The 14,344-nt window shown below is 35.7% G+C and overlaps 1 protein-coding gene across 1 annotated transcript; it reads right to left on the reverse strand.

The window, feature by feature from the left end:
* Positions 1-5,330: 5,330 nt before the first annotated feature.
* Positions 5,331-9,636, reverse strand: LOC112055793 (uncharacterized). Its single transcript, XM_024095999.2, has 6 exons — positions 9,183-9,636; positions 8,797-9,103; positions 8,629-8,725; positions 8,436-8,546; positions 6,213-6,386; positions 5,331-5,515 (listed from the first exon to the last, which is right to left on the reverse strand). The coding sequence occupies exons 1-6, from the start codon at positions 9,634-9,636 to the stop codon at positions 5,462-5,464; spliced, it is 1,197 nt and encodes a 398-aa protein (XP_023951767.2). The 3' UTR covers positions 5,331-5,461.
* Between the last annotated feature and the right edge of the window lie 4,708 nt (positions 9,637-14,344).

The following is a 14,344-nucleotide window of genomic DNA, read 5'->3' on the forward strand; positions in this document are numbered from 1 at the left end:
AAAAAAAAATGTGTTAGGTTTGTAGCGAACAGGGATTGAATTACGACCTCTCAGTGATGAGTCTTGTCCATTTTCCGATGAGCCATTGAAGCTTTAATGTATTATGTAACCGTTGAAATTGATGGTAAAAACGTTTACCTTTTATATAAATAAGCTTTCGTTACCAGGAAACAATCTTTGATCAGCGATCAATTTCCTCGCAACAAAAAACCAACAAACAACATGTATAGACAAAAAAGTAAATGGATTCGATACGATGGAAACCATTTTACGCAACACAAAGAGCATTGCGTCGAAACGATATCGAAGGAGAATTTCAATTCCAAGATTTAGTGGTTCCCGACATCTACCGTTAGAGCCTATTCATTGTTGTACAGTAAATCACCGATACGCCGTGGAAACAGGTTAAATTCAAGATTTACCGATTAAACCACACAACATACCTTGGAACCAATTTAGTGCGAAATATCTCGTATATTAATTATTGATTGACGCTTCCACGGTATTTGTACTGTAGTAGTAAATAGTACTATTTGTATATGGGACGTTAGCCGCCTTGGTATATACTATAGTATATACTATATAATTCTCAAGAGAGACCTCTGTCTCTACTAAACTTGATACGGAAGGAAATTTAGTAGGTAAATTATTTATTAAGTATACTCGTAGTATTTAAATAATGTTGTTTCAATACATTAAACTTTTTTTAAATATTAAACGTTACAAGCACTTTTGATTTTCAAAATTGACTATTAGTACTGACTGGTTCTGATTAGCAGAATTAGAAAGAACCCCAACAATCTTTACAGTAGGTATATATTATCAAAGAACTTACCAAGCTACCGCTACCTATAAGACCGCCTTTGAGCATATTTCTACCTACTTATTTTATTTCTTGGTGAATATTGTTGTTTTATATATTTTGTTATGTACTATAAAGAATATATTTAAATATCCATTCATATTATATTTTAACTAATTATTATTGAGTTCTGTTTAGCGGCTGCCTTAGGTCTGTCCTTTTACATAATTACGCAGGCAAGGCGCGCCAAGTGGGTCGTTGACGCATTAATGAAGATTGATGAGTCTTTCGCCAATATCACGCACTCTTGGCTTAATCTTGGCTTTAGTTGGCTGTTTAAAATTCCGATTTAACAATGAGGGACGGGACCTTATTTGTGTTAATTGATATTTTCGGTCTACAATGAAGATATCACTTCAAAATGAACTTCAACTTACTCGTAACTATCATTTAAAACAACTAAATTAACTTAACGTAGCGATCGACGTAGCACCTCTACGAGTACTACGTGATGCTACGCCATATGGTGCTACGTAACTTTAAATATTCCTGATTTAACTACTGATCAAGACTCTATAGCGCAAATATATTGCACTTTGGATACCTGGTTTTTATCACGTAAGTTAGAGGGTTTCAGAGATTTTTAATACCTACATAATATATTTTTATACAATGACAAATACTTTATACAATTGCGACTTTGTCCGCGTTGAATTTACTTTTTCACAAATCCCTCGGGATCCCTGGTTTTTTTCGAGATGAAAGTAGCCTATGTGTTAATCAAGACTATAATCTATCTCTACCTTAAATTTCAGGCGATTTGGTTTAGTAGCCGGGGCGTGAAAGAGTAACAAACACTCATACCATCAAAATCATAACGTTTTCGTAAATCTCGTGAACCCAAAAATTTTTCGGGATATAAAGTAGCCTATGTGTTAATCCAGAGTAAAATCTATTTCCGTTCAAAATTTCAGCCAAATCGGTTCAGTAGTTGCGGCGTTAAAGAGTAACAAACATCCATACAAACTTTTGCGTTTATAATATTAGTAGTATCTACGATATTGTCTCATTAAAATACCGTCACACAGGTAACGTTAACTTGAGAGAAGTTTATTTACCGTATACCTTAAGTATATTCTACACGGCATCGTACCTGAACGCCAAATCGCTTGGGAGTACGACTTTGTAAACTATCCAGTAAGTTCGGAGCCAGTGATCAAACTTAATATTTGTAATTTTTACTGTAACATGTCATAATGATTGTACACACAGAACATAAAGACTTGACTTGACTTTTAATTAATAATTGACTTATATTTAATAACAATTTTGTAATTGTATTGTAATCTTTAATAATGTATTTTTTTTTGTAATTTATAGATATCATTTCTTGTTTTTATTATTTAATTTTATGTGACTTCTTTTTTATTTTTATTGCTTTTAGTTTATTGTAGTCTGACATTTCTTTTTGCATATTAATTTGCATTGTTCAATTTGACATTCATTAATTTCTGACAACTGTAGTATTGACATAATGAATGCTGTGATAACCTATAATTACTGTGCAATAACTACTAGTATATTTATTCCAATGTAAATTATTAACATATGATATTGTAATCATCATCATCATCATCATCATCATATCAGCCGATGGACGTCCACTGCAGGACATAGGCCTTTTGTAGGGACTTCCAAACATCACGATACTGAGCCAATTGCATCCAGCGAATCCCTGCGACTCGCTTGATGTCGTCAGTCCACCTGGTGGGGGGTCGGCCAACACTGCGCTTACTAGTGCGGGGTCGCCATTCCAGCACTTTGGGACCCCAACGTCCATCGGCTCTTCGCACTATGTGCCCCGCCCATTGCCACTTCAGCTTCGCAACTCGTTGAGCAATGTCGGTGACTTTGGTTCTTCTGCGGATCTCCTCATTTCTGATTCGATCACGCAGAGATACTCCTAACATAGGTCCCGAACAAGCCGGTTTCCGATATTGTAATATCACATGTTAATAATTGGTTATCTTAATAAAAATAAATAAATAAAGCACTTAAGCTACGCTTAAGTTTTACACAGCGAAGTTTAATTGTTGTAAATTACGTTATACATTCGATCTATGGAAGCGTGAGGCGTAGAATGAGGTTAGAGCGGTCTCCATCAATCTCCCGTAATTACTTAGCGACGGTTGTCGGAGGTTGTCGGCCACTGCTAATGACGAGTCACGAGATGGGCGTTCCGGAAAATGCGGCCACTCGCCCCCTACAAATATATTATAATTTACAACGCCTTATATAATAGACTAAGAGCCCGTGAACATCAGACCTTCGTCATGTATTAAAAGCTGAAAGTTTGTCAGCTCATGCTCCTACTATAAGTACGGTAGCCAATTATGGAGTTAATACCGTGGTGGCTTTGAGAAGTAGCAGGTTTTAAGGATCCAAACCCACAACTGTCTAAGTATAAACTGTCTAAGTTTTGTATGTTTTCCTCGGCATAATATGATAAATTATACGAGTATACTCAGTCGCCAGTCACTTAGCTTTCCGGCAACCCTTCGAAAAACACCATTTTATTTGAAACTTCAAGAATCTCTAGCGATGGGTAGCCAAGAAGTCAAGTGTCTGGCGAATGGGGATATCATTTCTCATATTATGCCGATAAAAATATAAAAAAAATACACATTATACTTAGGTAGTTAAGGGGCTGGATCCTTGAAACCTGCTACATCCCAAAGCCACCACGGTCCAAACTCCATAGTTGGTTACGGTACTTATCTATAGTAGGAGCATGAGTTGACAAACTTTCAGCTTTTACAAAATGACGAAGGTCTGGCTGTCGCTGGCTCTTCGTCTATAACTCTTCGTAAGCGATAATATAGCCCTCCTGAAATGCTGTAGAGCCTAAAGAGCCTGTATTGGTAAGAACTTTGTAATTTTATAGGAGCTAATAAAAGTTCGTCAGTCTTTGAACATATGTAATTAGGCACCGTAAGCAACTATCAACTTTGGTCCGTGGTGGCATTAGGAGATTATCATTATCTCCAATCATCCACGTATAGAACGTAAAGTTTTTTCTTTGACACAATATAAGAAGTTAAGACTCGGGTCGTTATGTTGTATTCTAGTGAAAATGAATACTAATAATTCAATGACGAAAGTCTATCACAGGCTTTTAAACCATGTATGTTTGGAGTAGCGCACGCCCGCGACTTCATCCACGTGGAATTTAGTTTTTCACAAATCCCTCGGGAACCATGAATTTTTTCGGAATAATAAGTAGCCTACTAGTTAATCCATGCTTTAATATACCTCAATACCAAATTTCAGTTAATTAGGTTCAGTAGTCGAGGCGTAAAAGACTAACAAACATTCATATCATCAAAATCATCAGTTATCGCAAATCTCGATCGGAAACCATGGACTTTTTCAGGATAAATAGTAGCTTATGTGTTAATTCAGAGTAAAATCTATTTCCATTCCAAATTTTAGCCAAATCGCTTCAGTAGTAGCGTCGTTAAAGAGTACTAAACATCCAAACTTCCATACAAACTTTCGCGTTTATAATATTAGTAGAATTTCAATACGCAGACGAAATGGAGTATATATGTATAGTAAACAGTAAACACTTATTTACAAATGTACAAATATTAATTATGTACATTATCTAACCTTAGGTAATCTTAGGTTAGACATATTATATGAGCCGCGATAGTCCAGTAGATATGACCTCAGCCGTCGATTCGGAGGGCGTAGGATTGAGTTCGGTGCGGGACTTCTCCAACTTTTCAGTTTTGTGCATTTTAAGAAATTAAAACATGTCTCAAACGGGAAGTAAGTAACAGTTCTTTTCCTTAATAGAACATGTTCTGATTTATTAAACTTATCCAACTCTACAAATGTTCTTCAACCCAAAGGATAATGTAGATAGAGACAAAGACTAACTTAGAAGTTAAGTTCCCAACATCGCCTTCGATTCATTTAAAAGACATTAGGTGTGAAAATTCTTACTTTTTATTACTGGAGATTGATCACCTTAAGCTTGTAGCAAGTACTCTTGGTGCAGCGAAGTCTTTTTTAAAGATTTGCATATATTTTAAGCTGTTACGATTAAATTTAAGAGATATAGTATCCCTAGTGAAATAATGGGAAAGGTTTTATAATGATCAAATAAAATTTTCTTAAGTAATATATAGTTTTGTAATATATAGCAAATATAATGCGAAACTACCGTACCGATTTTTTTTTGCATCAATCAAAAGCTGCATTATGAACGAGTTACATAGTTACCTATGTAACTCGTTCATAATGCAGCTCTCTTATCTTCGTTTACCCATAGGAACGGGAACTACGCGGTAGAAATGATCCGTGAAAATCTAATAATTAAAAAAACTCTCGTTTGAATTTTTATACTGATTGTGAATATCAATAAGAAACCGTGTAAATTATATTTATATTTATTAGATTTTGAATAATCCTTACATTAAACTACTTCTATTAACATTTAAACATTGTAAGTATGCAAGAATTGCACATGTGAATTCAATAGGTAAACTAAATACAAATATATTTTTGGTTACAGACTGAAAAGCTCAAAGATGTCGAACAAATTTCAAAGTGTATATATTTTGTTTTATAAGAATAGACGCTACTTCATCTTCACTCTCGGCGCTGATAAAATACAGCGAAAATCGAATACGTCATTCTTGCTACCTGAAAAGAAAACAAAGTTATCTCGCAGTTTATGCAGCTTTCGTTGTTTTATAGAGTTGGCACCTAAGGCTGGGTTCACACGGCATTTTCCTGCACGCTTCGTGCATATATAGTGTAAATGGAAAAGTACATACGTCGTTTATACTGTAAAAAAACGTACACCGATTATTAATTTAACGAATATTCACCAGACTTGTCAAGCTGATCAAATGAACTTTAACGTATTCGGTTTGCAATGGCACGTCTTAGATACGAATTACGAGTATGTTTACTCTATGTGAAAACTGCGGCTATTGTAGCCAATCTTATTATTTAATATATAAAAGATTTTTAATATTATATGCTCATATATAAGATACTATCGTATAAGATGTTGTTAGGTTAGATAATTAAATAAAAATAAAAACATTTGGTTAGTAACAACTTTTGGTAAATTCCCTTCCTCCCAGCTTGTTTCAATAACGAGGTTATTAAATAAAAATAAAAATAGGTTATAAAAATTTCTGAGCGTTGACGCTCGACCGAGAGTTGACGCTCAGAATTTTTCATAACCTGGTAACCCAGTTAGCTACCAGAATGAGCGTAAGCGTCTCATCAAGATGAAACTACTCACGGAGAAATAACTTGATATTAATCAATTGTAAAAATGTTCTACGGATCCTGGGCTAGTAGTATTACAAGCAGTTTTGTAACTTACAGATACAAAAGTAGAGTAGGAGAGATCCTGAATACCAAACGCCTTGAGTATCAGCGGCTTCTGCGACTGCGTGCATCCGATGAGGACCAAACGTCTGATGTCGCTTTCAGTTCGCCGGTCCATGTGACATAGATGCCAGCCGCAGTAAAACATTGAGTTTGTTAGTAGCGAAGCCTGTTTTGTTAGAGTAATTGTTAGGTATTGTAATATGTTCTGTGTTAAGGTTACAGTATTCATCATCTCCTTTCCCTTATCCCACTAAAGTGGGGTCGGAAAAGTCAATCTTTTCCTTTCATCTCTATTACTCGTCAACTCATCATCCACATTTTACACACATGTGCTCTTTCACACACTCCATCTTTTCTTTGGCCTTCCTCTCCTCTTATGTTCTTCCACGTGCACATTCAACATTTTTTAACCGACTTCAAAAAAAGAGGAGGTTACCAATTCGCCGGAATCTTTTTTCTAGTAATATGACTTGCCTCTCTACGCAATATGTAAAGGTTACAGTATTAATTTGGTTAAAGATATAAACCATTATACTAAATTTGCGTCTTACTAAATTGCGGGCAGTCTTACTAAATTTTTTGAAGTTTATTTAGGAAACTATTATTAATGGGGCAACCAAAAAGGTGTTACGAAAAAGCTTATCGTGTTTCTGCGTAACATTGCGCACCTTTCACTTTGAGATCATTTACATCTATTTTATTGATTACTTGATGAGTTAACTCCAGCCTTGGAACCGAAACACGTATGAATACTTCTTCTTCTTCTTCTACTTTTTTGTTTGTTTGTTACGCTTTCATACACACACTCGCACACATACACAGGTATGTAACCGATCAGTCAGATATTTTTCATACGGAATAAAAGACATAGAAAAAAGCTTGGGTACCTTCCTCCAAAAATATTAGAAATCACGAAGTTTTAGCAGACTCAAAAGTGATTACAAAATTAAGAACACTAATGTCGAACAAACGTTATGATTCACAACATTTGTCAGGACAATCAATAAACTTAATTAACAAATCAAACTGTAACCAAAACAAGATCCTAGAATGGAAGAGAATGATCTTGAGTGAAGTCACGCACTTGTGAACGTTGTGTGTAGGGTTAAAGGATCCTTTGACTGATATCAAACACTCCCCTTTTCCACTCAACTCACTCTCCCCGCTTATCCCAAGTAACCCATCAAGAATTACACAACAAGAGATGTGGACGGCTCGAACGCCACGAGCACACTGAAGCCGTCCGTACCGCAAGTCGTTGCAACGCGGCGATAACAGAAGGATTTAAAATATTTAACTTCATTGTATCTTTAAAATGTTTGGGCAGGTTTAGCCAATACCACAGCACACGATACTTTTTATTATTTTCACAATATGATTTACTAGTATTTTCAAACTACGAAGCAGTGACTGACGCTACATATTCGTTCGTTAATTTAGGGAGGTTTGGCAATTTCAGAATACGACTGAATATTGTACTACGATCAAATGCAGCAACTCGCCAAAATGCCCAGCGAAACTATAGGTAGGTAAAACGTTCAATTTTAACGTATCGAACGTAATCGAACGCAGAATATAGTAAAACTGCTACGACACGGAGGTAAAGTCGCTGATGCTAACGACAGCCTGTGATAGCCAGACAATCCTCATTTTATTAAAGCTGAAAGTTTCTATGTCTATGCTCATATCCCATTCGTAAGTCCGAAAGGCAACTATGGAGATGAAAAACAAATCTTTAAACTTAGACGGTTATAGATTCTTAATATCTGTTAACTCGCAAAGACACCACAGCTCAAACTCCTTGGTTGCTTACCGAAGGTACAAGTAGGTAGGAGGATAAGTTGACACAGTTTCAACTTTTATAAAATGAGCAAGGTTGGATTCAGACTCTTCGTCCTAAAAGTAACTATGTAACTTTTTTTACGACGATCAATGATTCTAAAAGTCTTACTTCATCTCTATGCGAAATTATTCCTAGGCTGTATGTCTTTGTCAGTAGGATGGTATTTATGTATATAAGCTGTGGTCACCATACTATCCAATTTCGATATTATAAAACCTTAAACACACCAAGTGGTGAATCGGGGCCAAGACCTTTTTAGTGTGATTTGTTGCACTGGCAAGACATTCTAAACTACGACAAACAAGTGGTCAATATAGCCGTACGTTACTTCTAGTGCTAAGTAAAAACAATTTATTAAAACATAATATTTACCTGATAAGTAATTTCCCCAGCATTCCATAGATTCAGCGCAAGTAAAAAGAACAGTGAGCCCACAAACGTATACGTCATGAAAGCATTCGTTATGTTCTGGTAAGGAGAGAGCTAAAAGTTGCAAAAATAATAATAAATAATTCAGAGATTTACAAACAACAATATTTCTTAGCTGAAGAAAGTTTCTGCTCACCGCTAAGCGTAGCAAAAGCAAAACTGCCACTGCCGAACTTTCGCAAACTTGTAGCGACATTATGATTCCGAATACGCGATGTATTTCATCTGCAAGACTAAAACTGTGTGTAAAGTTATAATCTAGGTGCTAAACTAAATTCTATACATTAAACCGGAAATCACTTACTACATTAATTTTTGATGCATCCGGATTCCATCTATAAATCCTGTTTTTAATAGCTTAGTAGCTGCATTGTTTCTCATATTAAGCACGTTTTTATCGAATTCTCGTCTCATCTTCTCATAATGTTGACATAATGTAATGAACTTAAACGCAATAGTAATGAGATGTATGATAGGCATGCAATCAGCTGATATCATAGGCAGCATCATGTATAGCCAGGTCATGTAGAAGAATACACGCAATATACTTGCAATGACAGATTCATCTTGATAATTAGGGATGTAGGTGACAACGGTGTAGAAAGGGGTTCCTGAAATTAGGATTACAACTTGTTAAGTGTTGTTAGATATTAATGTTTCAATTACCACGAGTGTTGTTAGCAAATTTACCTTCAACAATTGTCTTTCTAAAACTTTCGACCCCATAAGCGATCAAAGACAGATACACTGTTACAACATAAAACGTTATTCCCCATTTAACTTTCCTTTGCTGTTGTTTCATAACCTTTTCCTCTTCAATAGTTTCCATGACGGTTGCCATTTCGTAATTCAATTTCTTTATAGAGTTCTTATGATAAAGCAGAAGAAACATTTTGACAAGTATAATATCGTGAATAGCGGAGAACATTATGGATGAATTTTTTTCGACATCAGGAAAATCGCCAAACAGAAATGCGAGGTTCTCGAGCAGTATCATAACGAAGTATATAGTGAACGAAACGGCATTGTAAATTTTATAACAGCCTGTTTCCGGGTAAATATTCTCGTACCAAAAATTGCCGGCTCCCGCATAATACACATATCTGCAGTAGCTTTTTAGCAAGCGCTTTGTGCCGGCAGTCATTATTAGCAACGATATCTCTATTTTTTGTAGCTAGACACGTTCACTAAGCTCGGTGGCAATATGATAGTGATATACGAAACCGTGTGGCCGCTTTTATAACATTATTAAGCTATAATTTACGCTGTGAAAACTTTCATGAAAACATTTGGTAACTAACAATTAATTTTCCGTAAATTAATGTTGTGCGAACTTGTTTCATGAACTTTGAAGGTTTCGGTCTTAGCTCCACAATATCGAATAATTTATTATTTATGATCATTTAACGAGGCTACGCAGACAGTGAGAGTTTGGTGAGTGTGTCAGTGATGAAAGGACCTTCGGAATTTTGTTATACCTGAAAGTTTGGCAGTCTTACTATAACTATGGAGTTTAGATCATGGTGACTATGGGAAGTAGAAGATAACATAGATGTTACTCTTTAGGATAAATGGAAAATCCTAAATTCAGGCCAGAAGTTTAGATTTTTGGCAAACCTTCGCCAGATACCGTTAAGAAAATAAACTTCTTACTAATATTATAGACGCGAAAATTTGTATGGATGTTTGTTACTTTTTAACGACTGAACACTGAAGCGATTTGGCTAAACTTTGGAATAGAAATATATTGTACTCTGGATTAACATATAGGCTACTTTTTATTTCAGAAAATTCCATGGTTCGCGCGGGATTTGTGAAAAACAGAATTCCATGCGGACGAAGTCACGGGCGTCGACTAGTTATTTATAAAAAAGCAACGTGTGCGTTTCGGAACGCTCCACAGAAGTGTCAAAATCTGCTACTGTGCGTGAGAGAAAGGGAAGCCAGACAGAGTCGTAACGCGTTACGTTACGAAGTGATTTGCCCTTCCATAAGAAGTGATCACTTCAAAAATATACTTATTTTTTCTACCAGCCAAAGTCATGATCCAAGTCCGTTCTTAATTATGTAGTGCTAACATGCGGCCAACGGCATATCTCGTGAAGAGAAATAGACAAATTTCAGTATTTGGCAGCGCAACTGAAAATTCCGCTTTCTCTTTGTTTGAGTTGGGATGAATGGGACAGGACTGGGACAACTCCGTCGCCATTGGACGTCATTTTGTCTATTTCTTTTCACTTTGTCGCATGTCTGATCTCTTGGTCCTATGAGAGCGAAGGTCTGGCGGTCACAGTTTCCTAGACCATGACAATTGGGTTTCGTGAATTAGGAATGTAACGAACTTTAAGCTGTATTAATCTTTTCAATAAAGTGAAAAGTTCCTTTGTTTTGGAGTGTAGCCAGCAGCTAATTGTACTTAGCAGGTATCGTATTCTCGGCTAAATTAAAAGCACCTTAGCCCTCGTTCGCACGAGAGTTTTTTCAACAGACGTTAAAAAAGCGTTCTGTTACAATAAGTGAATTCCCAAGAACTTGTTCACACTATAGCGTTTTAAAACACAACGTTTTTTTTTCGAGCAGTATTGCATTTTCAATTTTTGGCTTTGGAAATAGACATTAATTTAACTTCATACTATATTTGAACGCTTTTTTAACGGCCGTTAAAAAAACTCTAGTGTGAATGAGGGCTTTAATCGGATGCAAAATTAATTATCATTATTTTTGGAAACTAATTTATTTTAAAGTGCTTTGATATAGTTGATACTTTTTTATCATTCGTTAAATTAAAAAAAAGAAATAAACATATTCTAATTACTTATAACAAATCCAAAATTATAATTAGTTCTATTATATATTTTGAGATAATAAACGCTGTAAATTTTGAAGTAGAAAATTCTAATAATAATAATTAAACATTCACATTAAAATTTCAAGTTAAAATAATCACGTAGAGAACATTAATTAATTAAACGATTGTTCAAATTTTGTTCAAAATGCTCTCGTTAATAATTATTATTGGCAAACTTTCTCATCGGCTATTTTACGTTGCCATGGTATGAAAGCATTTTCATTACATAAATACATACTTTTATAAGAGATATAATGCTATATATGCTATATAGCATTATATCTCTGATATTTGGCATTATATTTCTGGTATAAGTATGTTTATATACGTAATGAAAATGATATAATTTATCAATACTATTAGTATAGTCTGAGAGCCGTGATAGCCCAGTGGATATGACCTCTGCCTCTGATTCCGGAGGATGTGGGTTCGAATCCGGTCCGGGGCGTGCACCTCCAACTTTTCAGTTGTGTGCATTTTAAGAAATTAAATATCACGTATCTCAAACCGTGAAGGAAAACATCGTGAAGAAACCTGTATACCAGAGAATTTTCCAACCCGCATTGGGCCAGCGTAGTGGCCTAACCCCTCTCATTCTGAGAGGAGACTCATGCTCAGCAGTAAGCGGAATATGGGTTGATAACGACGATTAGTGTAGTCAATTTATATGGTTTCAGTCTTTAGTATAAATACCATCGGCTATCTAAAAAGTATTACGTACAACTTTGGTCTTTATTTTACTTCTTTTAAATTAAGAAAGTGTAGTGTTCGTGTATATATACACCGGTAGTGGGGTAGTGTTCGTGTATATATACACCGGTAGTGGGCGAGAGCGGGCAGTCTATGGCTGGCATCGAGAGGAGGCGGACGTGACCTTACAAATGGCGACGAGGTGAAAAAAAAAAAAACTGTAAGTAGTTATAATTATTATTCGTAAATTGTTGTGTTCTGTTACTTGGTAATTGGCAAAATCGCTTGCCCAGACTACGGACCCGGTTCTTGCCTGCCGGTCTGGTTTGCAGCGATTGAGCTTAAACTAAGTCGCTGTGTAGACTATGGTCTAGGTTACAGCGACTAAAAAGAAAAAAGTAAAATGAATACAGCAATGCGGTTAGTCAGTTTTATTTTTGAAAAGGACAGAAGGTCGAAGTAATAATTATTCTTTTAATACTGTTGAATAAATTTAATGTTGTTTATCAAGACATTGTGTGATGAGAGATAATTAAATGACATGGCATTTTATGAGTGTACAAGTGATAGACACGTCGTAGCATGGCAATTTCGTTAAGTGGGCAAGTGATAAGCCAAATAGCTAAATTAGTTACCTTCGTTGAGTCGAGCGATCCGTAAGCCGGGACAGTATCCCGCAGCGATAGCTGGAATAGACATATTCCGTTTTGTGGAGTACGCCTTGCCGATTTGCCTGCTAGACTGTCAAGTTCACTATACCTGAGCTGGTACGGCCAGTACGGTAAGACAAAAGTTGTTGTGTTGTTTGCCAGTTGGAGTGACGATCTTACATACATTACGTATTTACTAAATGACGTATACAGGAATTTAAATTTATTTATCGTCACATCAAGTATTACCCTCAAAATTAAAGTTTAATGGGTATCGATATTCGTTGCAGGTATCACATTGTACAAACTTTATGATAAACATCGGGTATGGCCATAGTAGTTCTAGTGTGAATTAGCGTTTGAATAAGCGATAGCCTTGTCTCAACGTTTTATAATGAGGAAGGCGGTATTCGTGAGCTTCAACGTTATTTAATGGTGGTGTTAAGAGTCCAGTATTACAGCGATAGGTATACGGTGCTACAGTACACAATTAAGTGAAAGTAATTAATTGAGTGAACAATTAGTGATTAGGTAAATCGCTAGAGATACTGAAAAGTAGTAAAATTAATAAAATAAGGAGTCGGTTGTGCCATTTAACGGCGGTCAATCTCGGACTGATTTATTAATGTTTTATGTTTACCCTCATAACATTTCAGCTAATACATTACAAACGTGATCTAAAACTAAAACCATGGTTGATGGTTTGTATAATTTGAAAAGGGATAGAAGTTATAAACGTTAAATGGTCAAATGTAACTTTTACGATGTTTTACATAATTTTAATGTTTATCAAACGTAAGCATAATAAATAATAAATACTCTTGGGAAGTATTACCCAAGTTACATTGTGTGATGTTAAATACATCAAAAATATCCAATGGATAGCCAAACTTCCCAGTAGCGTGCACTTCATATAGTCATCAAAGTACGGCATACCCATGCCACTGAGACCTTCACATATATAATATTGGCAAGACTAAGCTAAACTTATAAGGAGTTTAATTACATTGCGAATAGTCTAATAACTATTTAATTACAACCAACATGACAATAACAATGCTTTCGTCTTCGTCTGTTGATACAGCTTGGTGTTCTGTGTCAAGCGCATAAGTCGCCCGCGTCGATAAACATTGGCATACTGCAATTTGCGCACGGGTTTGTGCGTGAATTGAATCTATCGTGTGAAGTGTGATAACAAAATATTGTGGGTGCGGCGTGTAAATGGATATGTAGTGTTGGTATGTAAGTATGTATGTAAGTGTGACGATGGTGTGGAAAAAATTAAATTAAATATTTCAAATAATAATAATATTATAAATAAATAAAATAAATAAATAATGTATATAACCTACTCGTACATCGATCTTTGAGATAATAGTGAAAGATAAGAATAATCGAGAGATTTAATTGGGATTTAGGTTGAGCAAAGCTAGTGATTTAATAAAATGTTGGTATGGGGAGTGTTGTGAGGTTGTTGTAGTTGTGTCGTGGTCAAAGGGGTCACTCCACTGCGTCGTGGGTGTTGGTCCTGAAATGGTGTAAAGGATCTCATAGTAAGAGACCATTCTGAACGAATGTGGACATGGAGATGTCACTAAGAGTTGCTGTTCGATGGTGAGGTGGTGCAGAATTGTTCTGTCATCGTGCAGGTGACACTCAAATAA

The sequence above is a fragment of the Bicyclus anynana genome, chromosome 17 (assembly GCF_947172395.1).
Source record: "Bicyclus anynana chromosome 17, ilBicAnyn1.1, whole genome shotgun sequence".
In the NCBI taxonomy this organism is placed as follows: domain Eukaryota; kingdom Metazoa; phylum Arthropoda; class Insecta; order Lepidoptera; family Nymphalidae; genus Bicyclus; species Bicyclus anynana.